This window comes from Cololabis saira, chromosome 6 (genome assembly GCF_033807715.1).
Source record: "Cololabis saira isolate AMF1-May2022 chromosome 6, fColSai1.1, whole genome shotgun sequence".
Classification (NCBI taxonomy): Eukaryota; Metazoa; Chordata; class Actinopteri; order Beloniformes; family Belonidae; genus Cololabis; species Cololabis saira.
The window spans coordinates 2,956,010-2,982,542 of record NC_084592.1 but is presented as its reverse complement, the minus strand read 5'-3'; the positions used below and the strand labels follow the sequence as shown (position 1 = coordinate 2,982,542).

At 42.3% G+C, this 26,533-nt stretch overlaps 2 protein-coding genes across 2 annotated transcripts in view; both read left to right on the top strand.

The window, feature by feature from the left end:
• The window catches only part of cops8 (COP9 signalosome subunit 8), a 32,419-nt gene extending 6,229 nt beyond the window's left edge, over positions 1-26,190 (top strand). Inside the window, exons 2-7 of the mRNA XM_061723041.1 lie at positions 1,981-2,051; positions 2,257-2,305; positions 5,236-5,368; positions 14,497-14,604; positions 14,722-14,784; positions 25,659-26,190. Of these exons, the coding sequence (XP_061579025.1) occupies positions 1,981-2,051; positions 2,257-2,305; positions 5,236-5,368; positions 14,497-14,604; positions 14,722-14,784; positions 25,659-25,738 (504 nt within the window). The 3' untranslated portion in view covers positions 25,739-26,190. The remainder of the gene's footprint in view (positions 1-1,980; positions 2,052-2,256; positions 2,306-5,235; positions 5,369-14,496; positions 14,605-14,721; positions 14,785-25,658) is intronic.
• Positions 9,564-11,754, top strand: trim63b (tripartite motif containing 63b). Its single transcript, XM_061723040.1, has one exon. It carries the CDS (start codon positions 9,733-9,735, stop codon positions 10,771-10,773), a length of 1,041 nt encoding a protein of 346 aa, XP_061579024.1. The 5' UTR covers positions 9,564-9,732; the 3' UTR covers positions 10,774-11,754.
• Positions 26,191-26,533: the final 343 nt, after the last annotated feature.

The window sequence follows — 26,533 nt, the reverse complement described above, 5'->3', positions numbered from 1 at the left end:
ATACAAATGTGAGTCAGTGTGGAGGTTTCCAGGTTGTCCACTGGGATGCAGTTCCACTACACAGCCAGCAGGTGGGGCTGTTCTGACTGTATCAAATGCTTTGAAACAGTGTGTCTTTCTTGAAGCGATTGTTTCAGTGATTCACTGCTTGATGAGGCTTTGTTTTCACCATCCCTACCTCACCCAAGTGGGCCCACATCACTAAGTCAGCCAGCACTTACGTTCCCACACAGGCCAGAAGGGTCACTATCTGGTTTTTAGGAAGTGGTCCAGCTAGGAGCGGAATGCTAGGATTTTATAGTACATACACGTACATTGCCACATCACACTGGACGGCTCATCCGGGCGGCTGTACAGACACTGCAGAATCTGGTTGCTTTCCTCCTTCTCTGAGTTGGCAGGCTGAGGGGAGACCACTTTATATATGTTAAAGCAAGAAAAAACATGGTTTTCATAATAGGTCCCCTTTAAGTTTAATTCGGAATGTCCACTTTCATTCGGAATTAGGTGTTTACATGGTAATTTGTACTCATTTTAAATCAGATTTAATTTTAATTCTGAATTAAAGAGGAATTAAACTTCCCATGTAAACGCACTGAATGTTAGTGGTGCATTGTGAGCAGATTGTGTCCACTCGGCCCATTTCAAACACTTTTTGTGTAATGTGAGACCGCCGAATGATTTTCTTCTGAATAATAATAATTTATGCTTCTCTTACGCAAACCCCCCTCTGCAGAACTCTGCGTCGCCCCATTTGCACCTCCAAAATGTTCTGACTACATCACATTGACGTTGACCACAAGAAACATGATTCGTAGATTTGTTCTTCATTGTTTTCAATTTGGGTTTACTGCAGTCTCTTAAAAATGACTGGTCAATATTTATCACTTCCAACATGTGCAAAATATACTTTATTTGTTCTGTTGCTGTGTGTGAGCTACATACAGGGCATAACAAAAGGAAACTAGGCACTGCGGTCTACGGTGCTGTTGAAAAGAACATATACTACCGCCTAGTAGTTGGTGGTATAATCACAGAGCAATGAAACCAATGACGCAGAAGTATAAACGCATGGGGGCTGTTCTAACCTCAAGTGCGTTGTTGCTGCGTGCTACTTAAGCCTGGTTTACGCTTCTCTGTCCAATCAACTCTTTGATTTATTTATTTATTTGCACATTTTTGAAAGAAGAAAAAAGAAAGAAATACAATGGAATGTGTTTAGAGAAAAACAACATAAAAGGAAATGTGCTGCAGAGGTCAGAAACCTGAGAGGCTTATCGAGTGGCCTCCCCTCTACGTTTCACTTCAGAGAGTAAAACAAGAAATAGTTTAGAAAAAAAACCAATATGGTTAAATAATAATTAGAATAGACATCATAAAAGGAGCAGACTGTAGCATAAACCAAAACAAAGAGCATCTGAATATACAGGACTGTCTCAGAAAATTAGAATATTGTGATTTTCTGTAATGCAATAACAAAAACAAAAAAAAACTTTGTACAAGGCGTGATATAACTTGTTTCCAGGAAATGTTTCTGTGATAGAGCAGGGAATCATAGTGTGTGTGTGTGTGTGTGTGTGTGTGTGTGTGTGTGTGTGTGTGTGTGTGTGTGTGTGTGTGTGTGTGTGTGTGTGTGTGTGTGTGTGTGTGTGTGTGTGTGTGTGTGTGTGTGTGTGTGTGTGTGTGTGTGTGTGTGTGTGTGTGTGTGTGTGTGTGTGTGTGTGTGTGTGTGTGTGTGTGTGTGTGTGTGTGTGTGTGTGTGTGTGTGTGTGTGTGTGGGGGGGGGGCTGGAGTATGAGCTCAAAATGAACACCTCCTTCTACCACATTTTGAGGAAGGAGTTTTGAATTATTTATTAGCTTGAAATGATGATGATTATTATGATAATAATTGAATGATATTATTTATTATTGTCTGAAATCCATTTTAAACGTTCATAAGCTTATTTTGTTAAAAATGCCCCTGCATTACTTTTACCAGGCTCCTGGGGGCATCGCAACACCTCAAGTCTATGCTCAGCTTCTGGCTCTCTATCTGCTCAACAATGACATGTGAGTAACCACATGTCCATCAGGACACAAGTTCAAGAAAATAGAAATAATTGAAGTAGTTTTATTGTTTTCATTTAAAAAAAAAAAAAGAAAGAAAATACTATGTGTGTGATTAAATGTGTCTGAGCTTTAGACTGCACTGTAACATCATAGTTATCTATTGTTTTTTTGGGTTGACTAACTTGTGTCTGTTCTGCTCCAACAGGAATAATGGCAGGTATCTCTGGAAGAGGATTCCCCAGGCAATCAAATTAGTAAGTGTAGAGGACTTGAATTAGCTTTAGAATAGGTTGAATAAATAAGAAATAAAAACAACACAAATTTGGACCAGTGTCTCAGAAGAAGCTAAGGAAATTAAGCAGCAATCTGGTTTACAAAACACAACCACGTTGTTTTGATTTAAAAAGGGTATTTACAGGATGTATTCTTCTCAGTATACTTCTATATCACAATATCAATACACAATAATAATACCATAAAAAATCTAATTAATACATTCAAAAAATAAATAAATCACCCTTTCTATTTAGAGGTCCACCTGTCAGATAAATGTCTATTTTTATACTAATTTAATTCTAATATTAATGGTTACATTTATTTCTATTTATCCCTATGCGATGAATGAATGAAATTTTGTTAAAAGTGAATTGAACTCTAAATTACAATGCTCACAAGTGACTTTTTTTATTCAAAACATGAAAATACTTGCTGCGATAATACCTCCAACAGACCATTTTCACAGCAGCTTGCTTGAGCATAGTCCGAGCAGCACAAAGTCTTTAAAGACTTTTCTAGACCCCCCTTTTTTAATTTTAAATTGACTCTCTGTTCACTCACAAAGTTAAAATGACTTAGTTTGTCTGTGGGCACCCTTTACACTATAACATAAGCCAAATGAGATGTATTAGTCTTGCCAGAGGCTTAAAATAGCAGTTTATTCTAAACTGAGCTGGTTGCCCTTTCGGGCTAAGATTAATGGCCATTATGTTGCAAATGTATATTCTGCTTTAACTCAAAACTGCTCTGTTTCATTTTAAGCGTCCCTAACAAAAGTGTATATCCATTACCTTCTAATAAGAAACTTGTTTGCTTTAACTCCAGAATGATCCTTGAACACAGGATTAAACACCTCAACTAAACTGATGACGGTTCAGTTGGCCCAAGAAATCTTGCAAAATCTCTTTGAGGCAGCTGGAATAAGTAGATATTCATTAGAAATGTGTCCGTCAGTTTCCTTTCTGAAGGGTTATCATGTTCCACACAACTATCCAGTGTGCCATTTGTTGCTGATAATCCCAACATAAAGTTTTGTTCCCTGAAATTTGCTCTGAGCAACAGGTCTTATGCAGAGAATGTGCTGCTGTACCAAGACTTGGAGTGGAGACTGTATTTAGCTGTTACTTCACATTATGATCCATAGTGGCCACTAGGGCGGAAGGTTTTTGAAAATAATGTAATTGTGATTTTTTTTTTTCCTCAATATTGCGATTAAATTTTTTTAATTATTTTTTCAATGTTTTTTTCAACTACACAAGCAATAAATCAGTCTGTTTTACAATAAACTGTCAGATTTATCTAAAGCACAGATTACAACAATAAAGAAAACAAATCTGTGGCTTTACCTCTTTAACACGTCTACACTCGTCTGTACACACGAGTGTTATGGGTCGTTCTCTCTGAACCCAATCACACGACACCAAACAGGGTTAAACTTTAGCCAAAACGAGGGGTAGTTTAATAGAAAAACACAGAAAAACTCCCACAGGGAACAAAAAAACCTTCCTCACAGGAAACTCAGAACTTCTTCACAAATAATTTAAAAATCACAGGGAGAAAAAACCACCAGCAAACTAACAAACAAAGCTCACAGAGTTAACAAAACGAAACAGCAATGAACAACTGGCATCCCTGCTGTTTAACCTCCTGATGAGTTGACGAGCTGCAGGTTCAGGCTCACAGCGACTCCACTGTCCGCCCGGCTCGTGCTCGTCACCGTGCGCAGCTCCTCGCCACGCCGACTCCGCGCTCATATATTTAATACATTTATAAAGCCCATATATTTACAAAGCCCAGCCGAGCCCTAACACTGAGGCCATGGTAGATTTAGCTTACGCGGCACTGTTGACTTGTTTGTTGCTCTGCTCTTCCCGCTCTGCTCACTCGCACATCACGTGATCAGATCACGTGACAAATCGCAGCCTTTGCGGTTAGAAAATCTCGTTTGATCACATTGCGATATTATCGCAAATGCAATTAATCATTCAGCCCTAGTGGCCACAGTTACATGATTTTTGAATTCGGAATTAATTATTCCAGATTAAATAATTCGGAATTAAACTATTTTCCTTCCAGTTTACATGGAAATAGTAGTTCTGAATTGAGGTTTACATGGAAACACGTTTGATGGTCTTTCTCCAATTCCTCTCCAGGTCTGGGGGTTGGGAAGGTTCTGATTGGATAGGGGGGGGACCGGAAGTTAAACTACCGGAAGAAAAACTAACTTAGCCGCTATAACTTTGAAAAGATCACCATTTTGATGTTTCCTGTTTCCATCTGTTCTTTTAATGATTTCTATTTATTAAATAAATGGTCTCTGCTCTTGACCAGCGTTTACTGCTGCTGCATCTTGAAACTTTGTTTGGAAAACCAGCCCAGTGGAATATAAGTGTCATGGAGACAGACGGGTGAGGGAACGAGCAGAAAGAAAGACCGGAATTAATTTAAAGAGGAATGAGTGAATACATGATCGCAGAATTATTCTATTGGGATTTAAAATCGGAATAAGCCAGCCACTTACTTCGGAATTAAGTTTAATTCGGAATGGCCATTTTCATTCGCAATTAGGTGTTTACATGGTCATTTTAACTCATTTTAAATCGGATTTCATTTTAATTCTGAATTAAAGAGGAATTAAATACAAAAATTCATTCCGAATTAAAAAACATCATGTAACCGTGGCCATTGGTGCCAAATTTTCACCTGATTTTCAAGGGTGTGAGATACTGTTTTCTCATGACTGTTTGGAGAGACACCCCAAAAACCAAACATCTGACCACAGGTGTTGCCGGTACAGAGGGTTAAACATGGAAGCACAGTGAGTCAGTACTGAAGTGGATGGAAGCCTCTGCCTTCACAGGCGTAACACACTGAGATTTGTGAAATGTTTCTCCTCTGTTCCATCCAGGCCAACCCTGAATTAAGCGCCATCTGGGCCGTCGGCCAGCGCATTTGGCAGAGGGACTTTCCTGGGATATATACAGCAATTTTAGCGTACCAGTGGTCGGAGAACATTTTCCCAGTCATGGAAGCCCTTCAAGGTAATACCATCTCAAAAATCACATGGCTTTGAAAAGACAAGGACTTTTGCAATTATAAGGCTTTTAAAAGAAATGTAGATGATTTAAACATTTAGCTAAGGGCATGCTGTAAGGGAAATCCTTGCTAAATGAATTTATCATTTACACTTCACATTTACCGTTAGAAGGTCCGTATGGAGTTATGCTCTGGCTACTCTGTAATCTTATAATTACAAAAATGTATGTTTTTACATGTTACAAAAACATGTTTTCAAAATCAAGACAGAATTTGACTGCTTATGATTTTTAACTTCTGGTGGTGTGATTTTCAACATCATAAAAGGTAAGACATGATGCTGATGATTTCAGCTTTAACATACCTGATTGATTGTTTATTGGATGGATCTCCATTAGCTGACGCCTTAGCGACCACTGATCTTCCTGGGGTCCATAAAGTACATAAAATATTACATAAATGATAACATCTAAGACATAAATACATACAGTCGTACATTCCTAGCATAACTACACTTATAATAAAAACAACAATAACAGTAGTAACACACACACACACACACACACACACACACACACACACACACACACACACACACACACACACACACACACACACACACACACACATCAGTTATATATGCATAATATATTAACACTATAATTATACTAATACACTATAATAGCACAAATATCATCATACATTAGTACATACATCAGGACTGTCTCAGAAAATAAGAATATTGTGATAAAGTTCTTTATTTTCTGTAATGCAATTTAAAAAAAAAAAAAAAAAAAAAAAAAAAAAAAAGTCATACATTCTGGATTCATTACAAATCAACTGAAATATTGCAAGCCTTTTATTATTTTAATATTGTTGATTATGGCTTACAGTTTAAGATTCCCAGAATATTCTAATTTTTTGAGATAGGATATTTGAGTTTTCTTAAGCTGTAAGCCATGATCAGCAATATTGAAATAATAAAAGGCTTGCAATATTTCAGTTGATTTGTAATGAATCCAGAATGTATGACTTTTTTTTTTTTTTTTTTTTTTTTTTTTTTTTTTAAAAAGTCATACATTCTGGATTCATTACAAATCAACTGAAATATTGCAAGCCTTTTATTATTTTAATATTGTTGATTATGGCTTACAGTTTAAGATTCCCAGAATATTCTAATTTTTTGAGATAGGATATTTGAGTTTTCTTAAGCTGTAAGCCATGATCAGCAATATTGAAATAATAAAAGGCTTGCAATATTTCAGTTGATTTGTAATGAATCCAGAATGTATGACTTTTTTTTTTTTTTTTTTTTTTTTTTTTTTTTTTTAAAAGTCATACATTCTGGATTCATTACAAATCAACTGAAATATTGCAAGCCTTTTATTATTTTAATATTGTTGATTATGGCTTACAGTTTAAGATTCCCAGAATATTCTAATTTTTTGAGATAGGATATTTGAGTTTTCTTAAGCTGTAAGCCATGATCAGCAATATTGAAATAATAAAAGGCTTGCAATATTTCAGTTGATTTGTAATGAATCCAGAATGTATGACTTTTTTTTTTTTTTTTTTTTTTTTTTTTTTTTTTAAAAGTCATACATTCTGGATTCATTACAAATCAACTGAAATATTGCAAGCCTTTTATTATTTTAATATTGTTGATTATGGCTTACAGTTTAAGATTCCCAGAATATTCTAATTTTTTGAGATAGGATATTTGAGTTTTCTTAAGCTGTAAGCCATGATCAGCAATATTGAAATAATAAAAGGCTTGCAATATTTCAGTTGATTTGTAATGAATCCAGAATGTATGACATTTTTGCATTACAGAAAATAAAGGACTTTATCACAATATTCAAATGTTCTGAGACAGTCGTGTATTTTCAGTCACTGCTATCATTATAATAATTCTACTAATTTCAATATCAATAATAGATTCCCAGTCATATGGTCTGCAGCATTAGCTGAGCCTTAAGTCATTTTTTAAAAGTGAATTTGTTTTGTGAGCCAGATATGTTTGGAGGTAAAGAGTTCCAGGACATTATTGAACGATAGATAACTGAGTGTTTGAGTAGATGAGTTCTGGGAGTTGGAGGTATCAGGTATCCAGAGCTGGCATTTCTGGTGTCATGGTTATGTCTGTCTCTGTCTCCGTCTCTAGTATTTAGTAATTGGTTGAAGAAATATTCAGGTGTCTGATCGAATATGATGTTTCTAAAAAACATCAGGATGTTGTAGTTAGTTTAACTTCAACTGTGAACCAGGAAAGTCGGGATGCAGATCAGCTATATTTGTACGTGTTGAGCAGTGACGTGCCAGTCTAGCCGCTCTGTTTTGAACCAGTTGCAATTTATGTATTTCTTTCTTTGCTGCTGCAGACCATATAAATATAACGGAGCAGTATTGCAGATGACAGAAAACCAAGGGCTGTATTACCTGACTGGTCATAGAGGATGACAAATAAGGAGAGCACTTTCTAATCAATGCTAAGCCTCTTCCCATTTTAGACACAGTGTTATCAATGTGATCAGACCATGACAACAGTTCCTCCAACATTACACCAAGTAGCTTTGTTTCATTGACCTGCTCTATTGCTGTCCCTGACATTGATAGATGCAGCCGTGGGTCAGCAATAAGCATACTTCTCCAGCCAAAAATAATGCTTTTTTTTTTGTTTTAGATAAATATCAACTTCCTACATGAAAATGATAAAATGCTTATAATTTTATTCTAGAATATTTTGCTCTATGCAGAATGATGTATAATCCTTTATAAAATTGTTGTCCTCATGTCCACAGTTGTGGCATTTTTGTCATGTGCTGGCTGTGCGAGGGTGTAAGGACAGCCTCTTTCAGTGTTTACACTGCTCTGTTGATGTGCAACATGTTGACAAATACTGTCACGAGACAGTTGGGCAATGACTGATGGCGCAACTTGCACATGCTGGATACTATAAATGCAAAACATCAGCTGTGTTTTGATCTTTTTTTAATTTTTTTTTTATTTCCTAAATATCTTTTGAAGAAAAGTTTTACTTCTTCTCACTCCCTTTCGAATATGTACTTTGTTATGTCTCATGTTAAGACGATTGTCTTATTTCTTTCTTTTTTTTATATGATTCATATTCGAAATAAACACAACTACTACTACTACTACTACTACTACTAAGAATAAAAAAAAAAATATTCTAGAAAGTCATTAATTGTGTTCGGACCTGAGAAAGTGAAATAATATTTAGTTAATCCACACTTCAACTTTTACCTGTTATCTAGTCATTGCTGAACTCACAAAATGTATTATTTGTATCACCAGCATATCAAGATCATAAGTCAAGCCCTATCACCAAAACTGAATGTTTTGGGGCTTTTTAAAAAAAAAAAAAAAAAAAATATATTTGAATTTAAACATTTAATTTAATAGCATATAAGTGGAATCACTCCAACTTGCAGTATATTAAACAAAGGCCACGTTTACACATAGCCGGGTATTTACAAAAACGGATATTTCCCCCTCTACATTTTGAAAAATACCATCATTTAAACGAACCCGCATAAGTAGCTGTTAAGGTGCTATGAGCAGCCAAACCTGCAGGAGGCAGTGTAACGAGAAGATAAAGTCATGCTAGCCAATCAGAATCCTGGAAAAAAACATCAACAAATGACACGTGGCTAAACTTATTGTAAACACAGGTCGCACACATGACGCTGGTGACGTTTCTGTTGCATAATGTGACGTTCTGAAGCCTAAATGTTTCCCTCTGTTTACAAGCAAACATGTAGTCGGAGTTTTTGCAAATCTCCACTTTGACCGGAGTTTTCAGAAATGATGGTTTTTGGTGACTTTGAGCTTCGTTTTCGTGTAAACGAACGGCCAAAATGCATGAAAACACCACCGTTTTTGCTACGTGTAAACGGGGTAAAAGATTATATTAATATCTTGTTTACCAGTAAAACCGTTGGCGCTTCTCTGAACCAGTCACATGGCACGCGTTTGTCTCAGATCAGTCTGCTATTTCTGTCTCTATTCAAGGGGACCCAGAGCCCTCAGGGACATGTAATACCAGGTGGGGTGGGCTGGAGGTCCATTTCTGTGAAGGGATTCAATGCCTTCAAGCAGACAGGAATGTTTGCTGTCATTGGTGGAAGGGATCGGGTGTCACCAGCTGTGAGGGCTGCTATAAAGGTCAGAGCGCCAGGCTCTCAACCAGAATAGATCTCAACCTTTCCTCCGACACACACTGAAGAGGAGGCTTGAGAGTCCGCTGTCTTCTTTAGTACTTTTTAGGAAATACCAACTTTCTACTTTTGGTTTGCAGAAATTGCAAAACGTACCAGTTTAGGTACAGAGTGAGCCTTTTTTTTCCGTTATGGACGTCCAAAGAACGGGATCTCTAGTTCGGCCACCCAGCCCCATGGACAGTCTGGAGAAACAGCTGAGCTGCCCCATCTGCCTGGACATGTTCACCAAACCCGTGGTGATCCTGCCCTGCCAGCACAACCTGTGCCGAAGCTGCGCCAGCGACCTCTACGACTCGCGCAACCCTTACCGCTTTTCGGGTGGAGTCTTCCGCTGCCCTACCTGCCGATTCGAGGTCGTGCTCGACCGACACGGCGTGCACGGCCTCCAGCGCAACTTGTTGGTGGAAAATATCATTGACCTCTATAAGCAACAACAGGAACTTAGTAGCAGTGGAAGCACAGAAAATACCCTGAAGCCTAAAGAATCGAAAGAGCCCATGTGCCAAGAACATGAGGATGAGAGAATTAACATCTACTGCGTGACCTGCCAGACTCCCACCTGCTCCATGTGCAAAGTGTTTGGCCAGCACAAGACCTGTGAGGTGGCGCCTCTAGATACGATCTACACGGCTCAGAAAGGTGAATTGAGCAATGCCATTGATACCCTGGTGGCTAGCAATGGCCGTCTTCAGTCCCTGCTGAACCAGATGGAAGATGCGTGCCGGGCCGTACAAGACAATTCTCAGCTAGCTAAACAACAGCTGGCTGAACGCTTCGACCTCTTATATGCCGTACTTGAAGAGCGCAAGACTTTCTTACTGGAGCAAATTGGAAAAGAGCAGGATGAAAAGGTGGCGGCTCTGAGGGCACTGGCTCAACAGTACGGCGAGCGCCTGCAGGCCAGCTCCGAGCTAACAGACACAGCGGTGAGGGCTCTGGAGCAGAACGGAGCTGCCGAGTTCCTCCTGGCTTCCAAAGGCCTCATCACCCAGACCAAAGATGCAGCCAAGTCCTCACTTGGAGAAGACAGACCAGAGCCAGGCTTTGAGAAAATGGACCACTTCACTTTGTCAACGGAGCATGTTGAAGCAGTCCTTGTAAAAATGGACTTTGGAGTAGGCGATGAGGAATTTGAGGATGCGGAAGATGAAGAGGAAGAGGAAGAGTAATCAACCTGTTGTAAAGTGATGGACATTGTAATGTGCTTTTGGATGTTTTTGAAATCTGAGTGCTTTTTACAAAGACTTTTGAGTTAGATATTGATTGAAATCTAAGGCTATGGTGGATGTGGGCTGAAATGACTATCAGTGAAATATTTTTCTTTAAAAGAGAGGAGACACGGCCTTCTTTCACAAGTCATAATTTTCTCTGGTATAAATGAGATGTTTTTGATTTATCTTGGCCAAAATTCTACTTATATACAGCAGCACCTTGTTCAACCATGTACTACAACTCTGTTCATAGCAGCTGGTTTTAGGGGGCACAGTCTCTCCTGCAGGGTGTACCTCTTAATAAATCAGGCTTGCAGTTAGTGCTACCCACTTTTGAAGTACAGTAAGTACATGGTGATGTTGGATGGAAGCTCAGACCTGGTTCAGTCCTGGAACCAGAACCCTGTAGATGTAACTGGCTCACTCAATGACCTATATTTAGACTGGGGCAGTACAAAGAAGGTCATAGGGCTGTTATGTTGGAGTTGTTGAGTTATTACAACAGACACCCAACTGCATGCTCTTAAGTATAGGGAAAAGAAATCCTCATATGTCTTCTTTGATGCCATGTTATTATCCTTTCCTAACTTTTATTTATATATATACTTTTGTATTTCAAAACCAGTTAAATTCGGATTCATGTTTTAGTGATTGTACATACGAATTATCCAAAGACTGATTGCACATGATTATCTGTATAGCTTTTGGAAATACTTGTTTCTTTTCTCACTTTGTTAATTTGATAATGAACATAATGTTAATTCATTGGATATTTTACTGGTAGCTGTAATAAAGTTGCATGAAGTTTATACCCACATTGCGCTGTTGTAAAGTTTACTTTAACCTATCTTAAAGTAAGGAGACGTATAAAGAGGGGAAAACCCTGAAATGATACCCAGTCCGTCAACTGTTTTAAAAATAAAAGCCCTTGTCCTGCCATGTCTGCTTTGCCTTTGCTGGTGAAAAGTTTAGGACTATTTTTAAGAAGTGAGAGGCCGAGAGGTGATAGCAGCCCTAGAATAGCCTGTTAGCCAAGGGCAGGCCCGGTCCTGTTTCTGCTCCATAAACATCTGATCCTCTCACTCACAGATGTCTTGCTCAGCACCTCCAACCTCCTCCTGGAGGGTCACACTCTGGTAAGAGAGGCCAGTTCAGTCCCCAAACAAGTTATCTCTCGGTGTTACTGAAGGCGTGGTAAACAGACGTTCTCTTCAGGGCCAAGTTGAAAAGCCTCTTAATGCGATCTGCTTCTCTGCATTGAGAGCATGCATAGTCCACTTATCTTACAACAGTTTTATTTGTAGAATAAAGCCTGATTCAAGGCTCTGCGTTAAACCAACGCAGAGCCTACGCCGTTGCCGTGACACCGTCGCGAACCCTTCGGACTTCCCCGTCACTCCATTTCTCCGGGGTGCAAAACCCCCCAGAGCACTAGGGGTTCGCGTTCTTTTCCGGAGAAAAGAAAAGGCGTTTCATGCTCGAAAACCCTCCAATGTGACTGAATTACAACACTTTTGAAAGAGAAAAGTAATGCGCGTAGTCGCAGGATGGAGACGCATATTTTGATGTATAACACACCTGGGTGCACGTTACGGTTCGGGCCGTATTAACTGCCGAAGGAATGGCATAAATTTCGCCAAAATGACACGATTAATTCAAAATGGCCGACTTCCTGTTGGGTTTCGGCCATGGTGCCAAGAGACTTTTCTTTAAGTTGCGTCATGATACAGGTGTGTACCGATTTTCGTGCATGTACGTCAAACCGTATTGTGGGGCTTGAGGCACGAAGTTTTCTAGGGGGCGCTGTTGAGCCATTTTGCCATTCCGAAATTTTTCTCCAGGCCTGGCTTGCATGCAAAATTTGGTGACTTTTTGGGCACGTTTAGGGGGAAAAAAGGCCCTCCTTTCGTCAGAAGAATAAAGAATAAAAAATTCCTAGAGATACAATAGGGCCTTCGCACTGTAAGTGCTCGGGCCCTAATAACACAGTTTTTCTTAAGACTGTCTTTGTCTTTTCTGCCACTACTTAGATTAGTACAGTAAGAGTAAAAGAGGTTTGTGGACATCAGAACAGGAAAATGCTCTTGGCAAATGTCCTTTTTCATGAAAACAGCTGTCTTTTCTCATGCGGTCGGTTGTTGTTGTTACCGCTGCATACCTCTATAACAGACTGTTGGTACACCGAGCTGGTTGCTAGGTTACAAAGCATGAAAGGGCATGACCCTGAAGCAGTTGTGTGATAATGGCCAAAGCAGCAGCAGCACATGCATACAATCACTGGCACAGACTAACCCCCACACGGCTCAGGCCTTTTTATAAAACAGTGTTTCCTGTCACAGTCAAGAGATCTTCTTATTCTTATTCTGTTGAGTAGTGTTGATTATGTAATGTCATAAGGATTAGGGTTAATTCATAGTTTTTGTAACAACTGAATATTCCAGTCAACTGAGAGTGAAGCCAGAACACTTTCATCTAATTCAATTCACACATAGTGTCTTGATATCCTGCTATAAAGGGTTTTCAATTAACGCTTTGTGAGACAAGCTTTATTCTTTTAATCTTCCACCAGCCCTTAATTGTAGATATAGTTGTAACTATGTGCATGTTGTACATAGAGTTGTACATAGAAATAATGAAACCTTACGATTAGGGCTGGGGATCGATTCAGATGTCAAGAATCGATTCTGATTCTTAAGATTTAGAATCGATTATCAAGATTTAATTAGATTCGATTCCGATATTGATTTGGGTTAGTGTTATTAAAACAGTTTTTTGAACTGTTGCATGAATTATATGTGTAGTTATGTAACATATTAATACTAGTATTATATTGAGATTCAACAGCAAGTATTGCAGCTAATGATGTTGTAAGGACCAATCAGCTCCCAGAATGCTGATAGAACTGCTTTAGGAAACATCGTGGGTCAGAATTATCAAACAGATCCAGGGAGGAAACGGAGACGGAGGAGTTTTAATTTTTCCACATTCCGTTAAAGTTTTTTCCATTTTTGGTCTATTTTGGTTTTTAATTTTTGAGCATTTGGTTTTTAGCATTTTATGCAAATGTAACCCTAACACCCAAAGTATATAAAGTAATGAAATATTGACAATTTATGCAATTTATAATTGAAAACTTTGTTTTCATACCTTTTAAACATAGGCCAAAACATGGCACCACTTCTTGTGTCCAACAAAACATTCTTTTTTTGGGCATAAAAAAAAAATACCAAAAGTTGTAATGTAACAACCGCCAAAAAAAAATATAAAAAAATCGATCTTTGGACATTCGAATCAATTTTTAGGAATTAATGAGAATCGATTTAGAATGAGAAAATCTTTTTTTTGTTTTTTTTTCAACACTGGCCTACTTCCGATAAAAGGTCCATGTAGATGAGCCATATTCACTTACATGATGGCTGATCACCGCAGTGTATTTTCCCTGGCTCTACCTAATTAATAGAGTAATTATTGTTCGCAGTGTCAAACCAGTGCTGTTGCTCATTAGCAGCTTCGCTTACATGAGCCACGATGTGCAAACGTTATGTTCAGATGCTCCAACAGTTAACACGACAACAGGAAGTGGCTGTTACCCATGTGGACATTAAAAAGAACCAGACATTAAATAGAACTCAGATTGCCCTTGTGTGTGTATGTACACTGAAGTTGTGAATGTGTTTCCAGAGAGCACTCGGCAGAGGGCGTACAGCCTGGTGGCGCAGGCGTACACTTCCATCTCAGCAGAGGACTTCGCTGCCTTCGTGGGATACTCAGTTGAAGAGGCAGTTAAGGGTGAGAATTAAAATGATGAGGGATATTTTTTATAAGTAACAATTTGTGCTGCCATGTATGCCATTGTTGTCACTGTCATTGTCCGTAAACACATGTCGTCTTTTTCTTTGTCTTCAGGTGTAGTGAGTCAAGGATGGCAGGCAGATCAAACTACCAGAATGGTGATGCCCAAAAAGCCAGGTACGGGCTCGTATTACCCTTTTTTCTTCTTTTTTCTTTGCCCCACCCCACCAGTCATTTTCCTTAATTTTATTACATACTGTAAATGAGCAGTTTCAGTCTTCCTGATTTCTTTTTTTTCTTTTTGAGATTCATTGAAAAGTAGCTTCTGATTTAAAATTGTTTTGCAAGGCAAATTTATTTATAAAGCACATTTCACACAACGAGCATGGACTCAATGTGCTCAAATACATAAACAAACAGGAAACAAAATTGCAGGTTTACAATAACAGAAACAGACAAAAGTATGTCAAGAGAAAAACAACAATAACAATAATTCCATTTTAACAGTATTATTATTCATTGATAACAGTATTAAAAACATTTATAAAATACCTGAAGGTAATTTAGAACAGCAAAAAATGTGTGAATAAATGTGCCATTAATTGCAAGTTAACTATGGACAACATGCGATTAATCGTGATTTAAAAAAATTAATCGTTGGACAGCCCTAATAAATATACATATAGATAGATAGATATATATATATATATATATTGTGACGGACGTGTACGTTAATGGCTAGTCGCCCCCTCACTGACTATGTGCTCCGGTTAGAGAACAGCTGCGACTTCGGGTGATAGTTAAACATTTATTGATTCCAGACATCAAAGTGATCAAAGGTATTTGTGTGCATTACAGAACGCGTGTGTGGTTTCTGTGAATAAACATACACAGAAAGGGTAATTAGAATATATACAACCAAATTCTACAATATAATAAAATATGCAGAATATACAGTTAGGAATTATAATATAATTATAATTAGGAAATCAAATATACACATCATGTTACATTAACAATATACATAATAATATAATTGCACCTAAGCAACATTAATGTGAAGGAAACCGAATTACTGCAAGTGGCAGAATAATATAATAATAATATAAGTGAAAAACGAAGCACTCATGGGCTTAATACAGATAAATCAAGTGCAATGCACTTGGTGACCACTAGATGGCGATCTAAGACCACAAATGGTAAAAGCGGCGTTTGCCTCCAGCATGTCTAGAAAGACGACTGTTCACGTGAACAGCGCATGGCACCAGACGCGACCAATGCAACATTTAGAAGCTAAATAAATGCCTTAAACATTAACGGAAAGCTAGAAATAATACCACAGGTCGAAAATACTAATAAAGCACTCTCAAACCCGACCATTCATTACTTTCTAAACTAAGAAATAAGCATTTAGCAGAACATTTAAGAAACGGGCATTTCTCCATAGAAATGAATAGGAGCTCGCGGTAAAATCAAAGTTCACGGTTACCGGATTAAACAACATGTAAATACCACCGGCGGATGAGATAACAACATAAATACAGACATAAAAATGATGTACTTACATTGTCATTAACGCACACGTACACACAAAGAATAAAAGATTTCAGACTGAAAGTCAAGTCATGAATGTGCGCAGGTGCGTGGCACGTCACCGCTGACGTCACTGACGTCCCAACGCTGCCTGCAGCAGGGAGTTTTCCACAGCCGCCCCCGGATTCGTGGAGCGAATACGTAGAACAGGAAAGTCTCTGCTGGATTAGCGTGCGCTGGGATCGTTGTCGTCGGGCATCTCCGGAAGCTCGACCAGCTTGGCGACGGGACGGGTGTATAGGTTGCCCTTGATGTCCACCTCTGCAGCGCGTACCTTGCCGTCGTCGCTGGGAATGATGCGGGTGATGCGCCCAACGGGCCACAGCGCCCTCGGGAGCTGTGGGTCGAGCACCATGACGACAGTGCCCACTGCCAGGTCTGGTGTAGGAGTTCTCCACTTCTGGCGGGGCTGTAGACCAGGTAGGTACTTGCGGGTGAAGTGACCCCAGAAGTGGTCGGCAAGCACCTGACTGTGTCGCCATCTGCGTCGTCCCAGCAGATCACTGGAGCCGTAGACTGCCTGGGGTAGCGAAGCGTCTCGTCGCCCCATGAGGAGGAGATTTGGGGTAATCGGGTCAGGATCGGCCAAGTCAGAGGATGCGTAGCCGAGGGGCTTAGAGTTGAGGATGCCCTCAACTTCAATGAGCACAGTCATTAGGGCTTCCTCTGGGAGGACTTGGTCCTTCAGGATGGTCTGGAGGGAGGTCTTCACCGATTTAATCTCCCTCTCCCACACTCCCCCAAAGTGTGGAGCGAGAGGGGGGTTGAATTTGAAAAGGATGCACTGTTTGGCCAGCTGTTCCTTGAGCGATGGCTCAAGTGCTTCGAAAGCTTGCTGGAGCTCCTTCTCGCCACCACGGAAATTGGTGCCTCTGTCGCAGAGTATCTCGTAGGGCTTGCCCCGGCGCGCTATGAAGCGGCGGAGGGCAAGGAGAAAGGAGTCTGTGTCCATACTTGGCATCAGGTCGAGATGGACACACCGAGATGTGAGACATTTGAACACAATGCCCCAACGCTTCTCTCGCCGCCGGCCTATCTTGACCATGTACGGGCCGAAGCAGTCTACTCCGGTGGACCAGAATGGAGGCTTGTTGAGTCGGAGGCGCGCAGCAGGCAGGTCGGCCATCTTGGGGATCGTAGGCTTACTTCGCCATCTGCGACACTCGACGCAGTGTCGCTGGTGCTTCCTGATGACTTGGCGGCCTCTGAGGATCCAGTATGACCTCCTGATCTCCGCGAAGACTCTCCCCGGACCTGCATGCAGGAGGCGGTCATCGTAGTCCTTCACCAGCAGCTGCGTGATGGGGTGGTCTGGTGCAAGGACGATGGGATGGATTGAGTCTTCAGGTAGATCGTCAGCTTTGCGGAGGCGACCTCCCACTCTGATGAGACCAAGAGTGTGGTCGTACTCTGGTGAGAGTGATATGAGGCGGCTACTAGGTCGGATAGGGCGGTCATGTTGCAGGGCGTGGAGTTCCTCAGGGAAGCTGTCAGCTTGCGCTTGCTTCAGGAGAGCTACTTCTGTGTCTATGCGAGCTGAAGCAGACATGGGGACCGCTGCCGCCCCGTGTTGGGACCGGTATGTAGCGTCCACTAAGTCAGACCAGGTATCGTACTGCAGTGGATCGGGACAGGTGTCGGAGACTGTAAGCTGGCCGCAGAACGTGGACTTCCTGTGCTCCACTGTATCTCCCTCTCTCGCCACCAAGTTCTCTGGCCAGTGGCTTGGAGGTTCATACAGGAAGGTAGGCCCATTGTTCCAACGATTTGGTTGAGCGAGTTGATGCAGTGACTTTCCCCGAGTGATGTCATCGGCCGGGTTCTGGTCAGAGGGAACGTACCTCCAGTCACTGGCATCGGTGTGCTCCTGGATTTCAGCTATGCGAGTTCCGACGAACACCTTGTACTGAGCGGAGTCTGACCGGATCCAACAGAGCACTGTGGTTGAATCTGACCACATGAATGTGTGCCTCAGGGTTAGGGTGAGCTCAGAGTGTAGCAGTTTGACAAGCTGAGCTCCGGTCAACGCAGCACTGAGCTCCAGACGGGGCATGGAGAGCTGCTTCCGTGGTGCGACCCGGGATCGTGCCATGATGAATGACACATGTGGGTGTCCTTCTGCGTCTTCCATACGAAGGTAGGCGACAGATCCGTATGCCTTCTCCGAGGCATCGCAGAAGACATGTAGGTCGACGTTGGAAGGGTCAGCGTTCATGTTGGCGGGCAGGTAGCAGCGAGGCATGCTGATGTGCTGAAGATGGGGAAGTTCACTCTCCCAAGTCTGCCACACTGAGAGGAGTTCTCCGGTGATAGGCTCGTCCCACTGTTGCTCGTGCCTCCAGAGGGCTTGGATCAGGACCTTAGCACGAGTGGTATAGGGAATTATGTACCCTAGTGGGTCGTACTGAGACGCCAGAACTCTGTACACATTCCTCAGTGTGGGCTCAGAGGCTACTGGTTGGCGGTGCTTGTAGCCGAGCGTGTCCGAGGGACAGTGCCACCGTAGGCCTAGGGTGGATTCCTGTGGATCCGCTCTCTCTGCAGTCAGCCAGAGTTCACAGCCTTCGGACCTTGCCTCTGACGGTAGATGAGCGATGACCTCTGATCGGTTGCTTGCCCACTGCCTCATGTCGAATCCACCAGCAGCGAGCAGGACTCTCATCTTGTCAATCAGCTGTCTAGCCTGTTGTGGAGTGTGGAGAGACTGAAGGCAGTTGTCTACGTAGAAGGCGTTGTTGACTGAGTTCAGGACCTCTTCGTTGCTGGCACTGTTGGTCTTGGCGTGCAGCTGTAGTGCGTATATGGCACAGCACGGGCTGCAGGCAGTACCGAAGGGCAGAACACGCCATTCGTAGATGTCTGGGCTGCGCTCCTTCTCCATGTCGCGCCACAGGAAGCGAAGGAGTGGTTGGTCTTCAGGGAGTACCCGGATCTGGTGGAACATCCCACGGATGTCTCCGCTGATGGCTACTGGATACTCCCTGAACCGGAGAAGCACACTTAGCAGTGAGGCTCCAAGGTTGGGTCCAGGAAGTAGGATGTTGTTGAGGGCAGTCTGCTGGTACTTGAACGAGCAATTGAACACCACTCTGGCCTTCCCGTTGTGGTGAACCATGTGGTGCGGAATGTACCAGGACTCCTCCGACTGGCTTGCTTCGTCACTGCTGATCTTGACGACGTACCCAGCTCTCTCCAGCTTGTGGATCTCTTCGTTGTAGACCTTGGCCAGATCTGGGTTGCCGGTTAAGCGTCGCTCAGTAGCGCGTAGCAGGGGAATCACCGCCGATGGAGGTGCATGTAGTTTGGGAGCTGCTGGCTTGCGGAGTAGAGGTGTAGCGTAGCGGGCTATGCCATCTACTGTGACACGGACAGTTTGCTGGTCCAGAGTGTTGACAGCTAGCTGATCTTGCTTGGAGCGTGTTGCCTCCTTCTCAGACCGAAACGGCAGGGTGTCGACTTGCCAGAGCATCTCAACGTGCCGATGTAGGTCTTGATTGGGTGACTGGAACGCTGCATGGAGACATGAAGTCTCCGTGGGGGGTGTTTGCAGGAAGTTGGTCGGTCCCTGTATGGTCCATCCCAGCAGGGTGCGTACAGCGACTGGACTGCCTTGAGGTCCTCTCAGTACTGGACATACAGGAGTGATCAGATGTGGGTGATCGGAGCCGATGAGGAGCAAAGGCTGGACTACGCTGAAACCTCGCACCGGAACCCCACGGAGATAATCGAACCTCTTCTTGAGTATCTCTACAGGGCAGGACTGCTCTGCGAGACTGAGCTGCTCTGCAGTAAAGGCATGACTGATGTCGTATTTCACCTGAGTGTTGTTGGGATTGCATACCTCGAATGACACCGATGCTCCATTAAGCTTCACCACATCTTGTCTGATGGTGCGGAGTGACAGAACTTCATCCTCCCCATGCAGACCAAGATGCCTGGCAGCGGCAGGAAGGAGGATGGTTCTTTCAGAGCCGTCATCCAGTACGGCGTAAGTGTCCAGTGTCTTGCCTCCGCTGTGCAGCTGAATAGGAACAATCTTCACCATGACACGACTGGAGTTACTGGACTGGCTTACATACACCATGCTGGAGGATGCAGTAACGGTGAAGAGGCTCTGACAGGCTTTGGTGGCCACTTCGTGCAGGACAAGAAGGTGTTGCTCATTGCAGGTGGAGCATGGCTTCTTCAGGGTGCAGCTCTCCGGCTTGTGTCCACGCCCACATCGCCAGCATTTACTCTTCTCCTTGATCCAAGCACCTTTCTCAGCTGTGTTGAGCTTAGCGAACTCTGTACAGGCACTGAGGTAATGTTCTTGGTTGGAGCAGTAGGGGCAATAGGGCTTAAAGCGCTCTCGCTTCTTGGAGGCCTGGCCCGGGTATGAACTGGCTGGAGAGGAGGCAGAACTTCGTGGTGGCTCTGAGCTCTCAGGCTGGTTAGTCACATAGATAGTGGCGGACTTAGACTGCTGGGGCTTGGCAGCCTTGTTCTTGCGCTCGAACTGAGTGACTTCTGGTTTAGAGGCGTCAGTAGCACGTCTTGCCACCTGTATGGCTTGCGCCTTGCGTTCCAGCCAATCTGCAAAATCAGGGAGCGTGTATGTCTGATCACTGCCACTGCGGATGATCCCCCTCGATATGCAATGCTCAGCGAAGCGGTCTCTGTAGGAGGCGGGTAGCTTGCTTAGCAGCGTGTCCACGTGAGAGCCACATCTCAGCTCAGCTCGAGAGGAACCATCGATAGTACTTAGCAGACCCACCAAAGTGCTGATAGAGGATGAGAAGTCCTCAAAGGCCTGTGCGTCACCGGGCTTGATAGGGGGAGAGTTCAGGATGGCCTTCAGCTCTCCTTGGACAAGCTGGCGCGGCTGACCGTAGCGCTGTTCAAGGGTGTGCATGGCACTAGTGTATGGCGTTGGGTCGTTGACATACCTCTTGGCAACCTGATAGGCGTTTGGCAGTTTGAGGAGGTCAAGAAGTACTTGGTACTTGTAGTCCTCGGTTAGGTGCTTGTGTGGACCTAGCACACTGTCCAGTCCTTTCTTCATCATGATGAAGTCACTCTCCTTACCAGTGCTGAACGGGATAAGCTTGGGCTTTGGAATGCCGTAGGAAGAGGCAATGGCCATTTCCAGGATGCCAGGAGCCGTTGGCCCCGGTGGTGGGACAGGTTGCCCATAGGGTACTGGCGGTGGCATCGTAGGCACAGCTGGCCAATGGATAATTGGGGTAGTACCCTCCAGGTGGGTAGAATGCAGGAGGATAGGCAGGGTACTGAGGGTAGGACTGGTATCGTATTGAAGGAGGGTGTGAATGCTGAGTAGGCTGAGGAAAGGGATTTCTCTGTTGGACAGGTGGATGGCTGACGGGCTGTGCAGGCGGAGCCTGAGGCACAATGGGCTGTGGCGCAGACCGTGGTTGATGTCCATCCTGTCGGTGTGGAGTATGAAGTGCAGAGTTGGGGTTGGAGATCCATCCATCATCCATGAGCACTTGTGTTGAGGCCTGGTGGACTGGCTGGCTAAGCATGGCTTGGTCTTGTGCATATGGCTCTCCAGTCTGAGACAGAAGGCTGGGCTGTCGTGACGGGGAACCACGCTGTGACACTGACTGCTGTAGGGACTCTTCGCCAGCTGCAGTAGTGTAGCGAGCGGGGGTGCTCACTGGTGTTGACTGATGGCTGCCAGCAGGGCTGTCCAGGGTTAGCCTTGGCAAGCTAGTGTACTGTGGATGATAGTGATGGTAGGATGGAGGATAGAATGGCTGATGCGCTGGAGCGCTTTGTGGATAGGGCAGGCGTTTGGCGCCGTCCATCACAAGCTGCAAGTCCTGTAGCTGTTTGGTCAGGTCGTTGTAGCGTGCTTCCATGCGATGCCATTGTTCCTCTTCAGTTGTCCTCTGCAGGGTTGGAAAAGGCGTGAGGAAGTCAGCAGGTGCTAGCTGGCTAGCTGGTTGACTCTCTGTAGCCTGATGAGGGTGTCGCTCAAAGGGAGGCAGTTGTTTGGCTGGGTAACCATGTTCGTAGTCCCCAAGATGCCGTGGGAGCTGTCTCACTCTCTGGGGACGGATTGGGATGTCATCTTCTCTGTAATCACCTTGGAAGGTCGCCATAGCGCAGTGGGCGGAGCTATCCGGCTCGAAGGACCACTTGTGACGGACGTGTACGTTAATGGCTAGTCGCCCCCTCACTGACTATGTGCTCCGGTTAGAGAACAGCTGCGACTTCGGGTGATAGTTAAACATTTATTGATTCCAGACATCAAAGTGATCAAAGGTATTTGTGTGCATTACAGAACGCGTGTGTGGTTTCTGTGAATAAACATACACAGAAAGGGTAATTAGAATATATACAACCAAATTCTACAATATAATAAAATATGCAGAATATACAGTTAGGAATTATAATATAATTATAATTAGGACATCAAATATACACATCATGTTACATTAACAATATACATAATAATATAATTGCACCTAAGCAACATTAATGTGAAGGAAACCGAATTACTGCAAGTGGCAGAATAATATAATAATAATATAAGTGAAAAACGAAGCACTCATGGGCTTAATACAGATAAATCAAGTGCAATGCACTTGGTGACCACTAGATGGCGATCTAAGACCACAAATGGTAAAAGCGGCGTTTGCCTCCAGCATGTCTAGAAAGACGACTGTTCACGTGAACAGCGCATGGCACCAGACGCGACCAATGCAACATTTAGAAGCTAAATAAATGCCTTAAACATTAACGGAAAGCTAGAAATAATACCACAGGTCGAAAATACTAATAAAGCACTCTCAAACCCGACCATTCATTACTTTCTAAACTAAGAAATAAGCATTTAGCAGAACATTTAAGAAACGGGCATTTCTCCATAGAAATGAATAGGAGCTCGCGGTAAAATCAAAGTTCACGGTTACCGGATTAAACAACATGTAAATAACACCGGCGGATGAGATAACAACATAAATACAGACATAAAAATGATGTACTTACATTGTCATTAACGCACACGTACACACAAAGAATAAAAGATTTCAGACTGAAAGTCAAGTCATGAATGTGCGCAGGTGCGTGGCACGTCACCGCTGACGTCACTGACGTCCCAACGCTGCCTGCAGCAGGGAGTTTTCCACATATATATATATATATATATATATATATATATATATATATATATATATATGCCCTTTTTTCCCCTCTTTCCTTTATGACCTGCACTATAATTTAAATGTTCTGTAGTGATTGCTGTAACAATCTCCAAGAAAGTACTTCCTAGTCCTGTGTAGGCTGTAGGAGGAAGTATTGACTTTGAACATGTGACCTGGCCACTACATATTGACTCAAACCTCAGATTCAAAACTCACATTAAGAAAGTCTGCAATAAGGTAAAGTTCAGTCTGTCAAATTTTAGATTCATCAGAGACTCCCTATCAACCAAAGCAGCCAAGGTTCTTCTCTATGATCATCTCTCACATCCTGTCTGATAAGTTGGTCCAATACACACTCCACAGCAATGAAACCACTGGAATCATTATACAAACAAGCACCTAAAACACTGGATAAAAATCAGACAATCATTGCCGTATTTTGAAGAAGTATAAACTGCTGACTTGGGAAAATCTCATCATATACAAAAATATTTGTCTAGTATATAAGATCATGGTTCAGCTCCTCCTCCACTATCCAGTTACATAAAATTCAAATCCCCTGCTATCAGAGCCACCAGAAGTGCAACTAAAAAAGATTGCTCAATTCCATTCAGGAAAAGCACATTCAGCCAGGCTGTGTTCTCATTCAGAGCATCACACCAATGGAATACAATCCTAATAATAACGTAATAATATATAATAATAATTACTAATACAGTACCACAATCAGTCAGAGAATCTCCATCATATCACTCTTTTAAGGTTAATACAAAGGTCTGGCTTGTTGACTCACAAAGATGTGAGCAGTAGTAGTACTACTAGTACTAGTAGTAGTAGTACTACTACTAGTAGCAGAGGTGGAAAAAGTACAAAAATATTGTACTTAAGTAAAAGTACAAATTTTCTGCTTGAAAATTACTTAAGTAAAAGTAAAAAGTACCCATTAAGAAAATTACTTAAGGAAAAAAGTATAAAAGTACCTCAAATTAAATATAATAAAGTACCAAAAGTACATGGTGTAAAATGTACTTAAGTACAAAAGTAAAAAGTACAAAGTACAAAATTATTTTCAAAAGGATTGCAAAGAAATGAAGAATCCAAGAATTTGCTTACAACTCTAAATAATGGTGATATTATTCTGACCCCTTTATCGTTTGTTTCCATTACCCCATTTTAATTTTGTCGGCTTGAGCGTCGGCTGCCGCTCAATTTATGGTTCCACGTTACACCAACGCAGAGCTTACGGCGTAGGGTACGCGGCGACACGCACCGTACGGTCCGCTTCGCCGCGTGCCCTACGCCCTACCTTACGGCGTAGGCTCTGCGTCGATTTAACGCGGACCGATAATTCAGGCTTCAGTCTTCATTTCCGGCCCGCCTCTGCAGCGCAACTCTCCCGGGAGCTGCGTCTCCTTCTCGGGGAGGCCGAGTCTCCCCGTCCGCCCAGTCTCGTCACGGACCCACCGCCGGGCAATCACGGGCAATTCACGCGCCCCCCTTCCTTCCCGTCCGCCTTATGGTTCCGCGTTAAATCGACGCACGCCTACGGCGTAGGGTCGCCGCGTACCCTACGCCGTAGCTCTGCGTCGGTGTAACGCGGAACCATAAATCGGCCCCCGCTGTGCTGTTCTCACGGCAATAGCCTACATTTTCATTTAATGTAAGACTTTAATTTGTAGCGAGTAACGACGTGTCCAAATTTAAATAAAGTGGATTAAAAGTACGATTTTTTTTTTTTAAGTAAAAGTACAGAAAAATGAAAGTATCAATAAAAGTACAAATTCTCAAAAATCTTAAGTTCAATAACTTACTTAAGTACAATAACGAAGTACTTCGTACTTCGTTACTTTACACCACTGACTAGTAGTAGTGCTAGTGGCTCTCTTTAATACAAGCCATTATTTTACCTGTATCAGGATGTGAATAAAATATATAATAAACTGTATGCTAGCCAATTTGGCTGGTTTTAAGAGGATTGTACTGTACTTTTATTCATTTGTTTTATTCTATTCTATTTTTGCACTGTATCTTTTTGTTGTGATATGTCATGCATGCTGTATTTGTGTTCATGTCTGTTGTGCATTTTTTATTTTAGTTTTTAAAAAGTCTATTAACATCTGGCGAAGGGCCTGCCGATGAAAATTAGCTTTTCGGCTAACTCGGGTACATTTCCTTTCTGCAAGGAAACGTTGATCAATGTACTGTCCCTTTTTTAAAAATAAAGAATGATTCAGTCAGAATGAGAGATAACAGATGTGACTCAGTTCCACCCCCCGTCTTTACCCATGACTCTGCTTTTCCCCCCAGATCCTCCCCCCGTCTCCTTGGTTCCAAACGAGCAGCAGCTCGCCAGACTCACAGATTACGTGGCGTTCCTCGAGAACTGAGGAACAACTGCCGCCCCGTTTCATCTGTTAGATATTGGATAGACTTAGTCCCACTCTGTAGATTAATATGTATCAAAAACACCTTAAATTTCCGTGGATACTTCTGTTTATGGGACGCTTCTCAAGTACATGCTTTTTAATGTTCAGCAAATATTGTACCTTATCCTATTCATATGATGAAATGTTGTTTCTGCTCAAACTTGTGTTGTAAGATCTTTTTTTGTGTCCAATTTCATAAGTATTTATGTGATCACACAGCGTTTTTTTCCATGTCGTTAAAAAAATTCAAAAATCAATTTACTAGTGTGTCCATTTTCCCACTTAAAGGAAGCTCTGAAACCAAGGTCATCAGGTCAGGGGAGTCTTGGCATGCGTCACTGTGAGAACTCAGACCTACAGTAATGCTTAAAGTTTATATTTTGTCTGATGAATAAATTCCTGGCTGTTTTTAATCATTTTCTTCTTTACGTTTTATTAGACTATCTAAATAATTTGGTTTTATGAATGTTCTGTCTTAATGAGGAAGAAGCAGAGTGCACTTGAGCAGACTCAACTGAATTGTAGGGAAGTTTAATTCAGAATTAAAACTAAATCTGATTTAAAATTAGTAAAAATGACCATGTAAACACCGAATTCCGAATGAAAATGGCCATTCCAAATTAAACTTAATTCCAAAGTAAGTGGCTGCTTTATTCTGATTTTAAATCTGAATAGAATAATTCCGCTATCATGTCTACACTCATTCCTCTTTAAATTAATTCTGGTCTTTCTTTCTGCTCGTTCCCTCGCCCGTCT

Bases quoted from the DNA above. Each gene is read 5' to 3' on its own strand.
- trim63b (XM_061723040.1), top strand. From the start codon at position 9,733: ATGGACGTCCAAAGAACGGGATCTCTAGTTCGGCCACCCAGCCCCATG.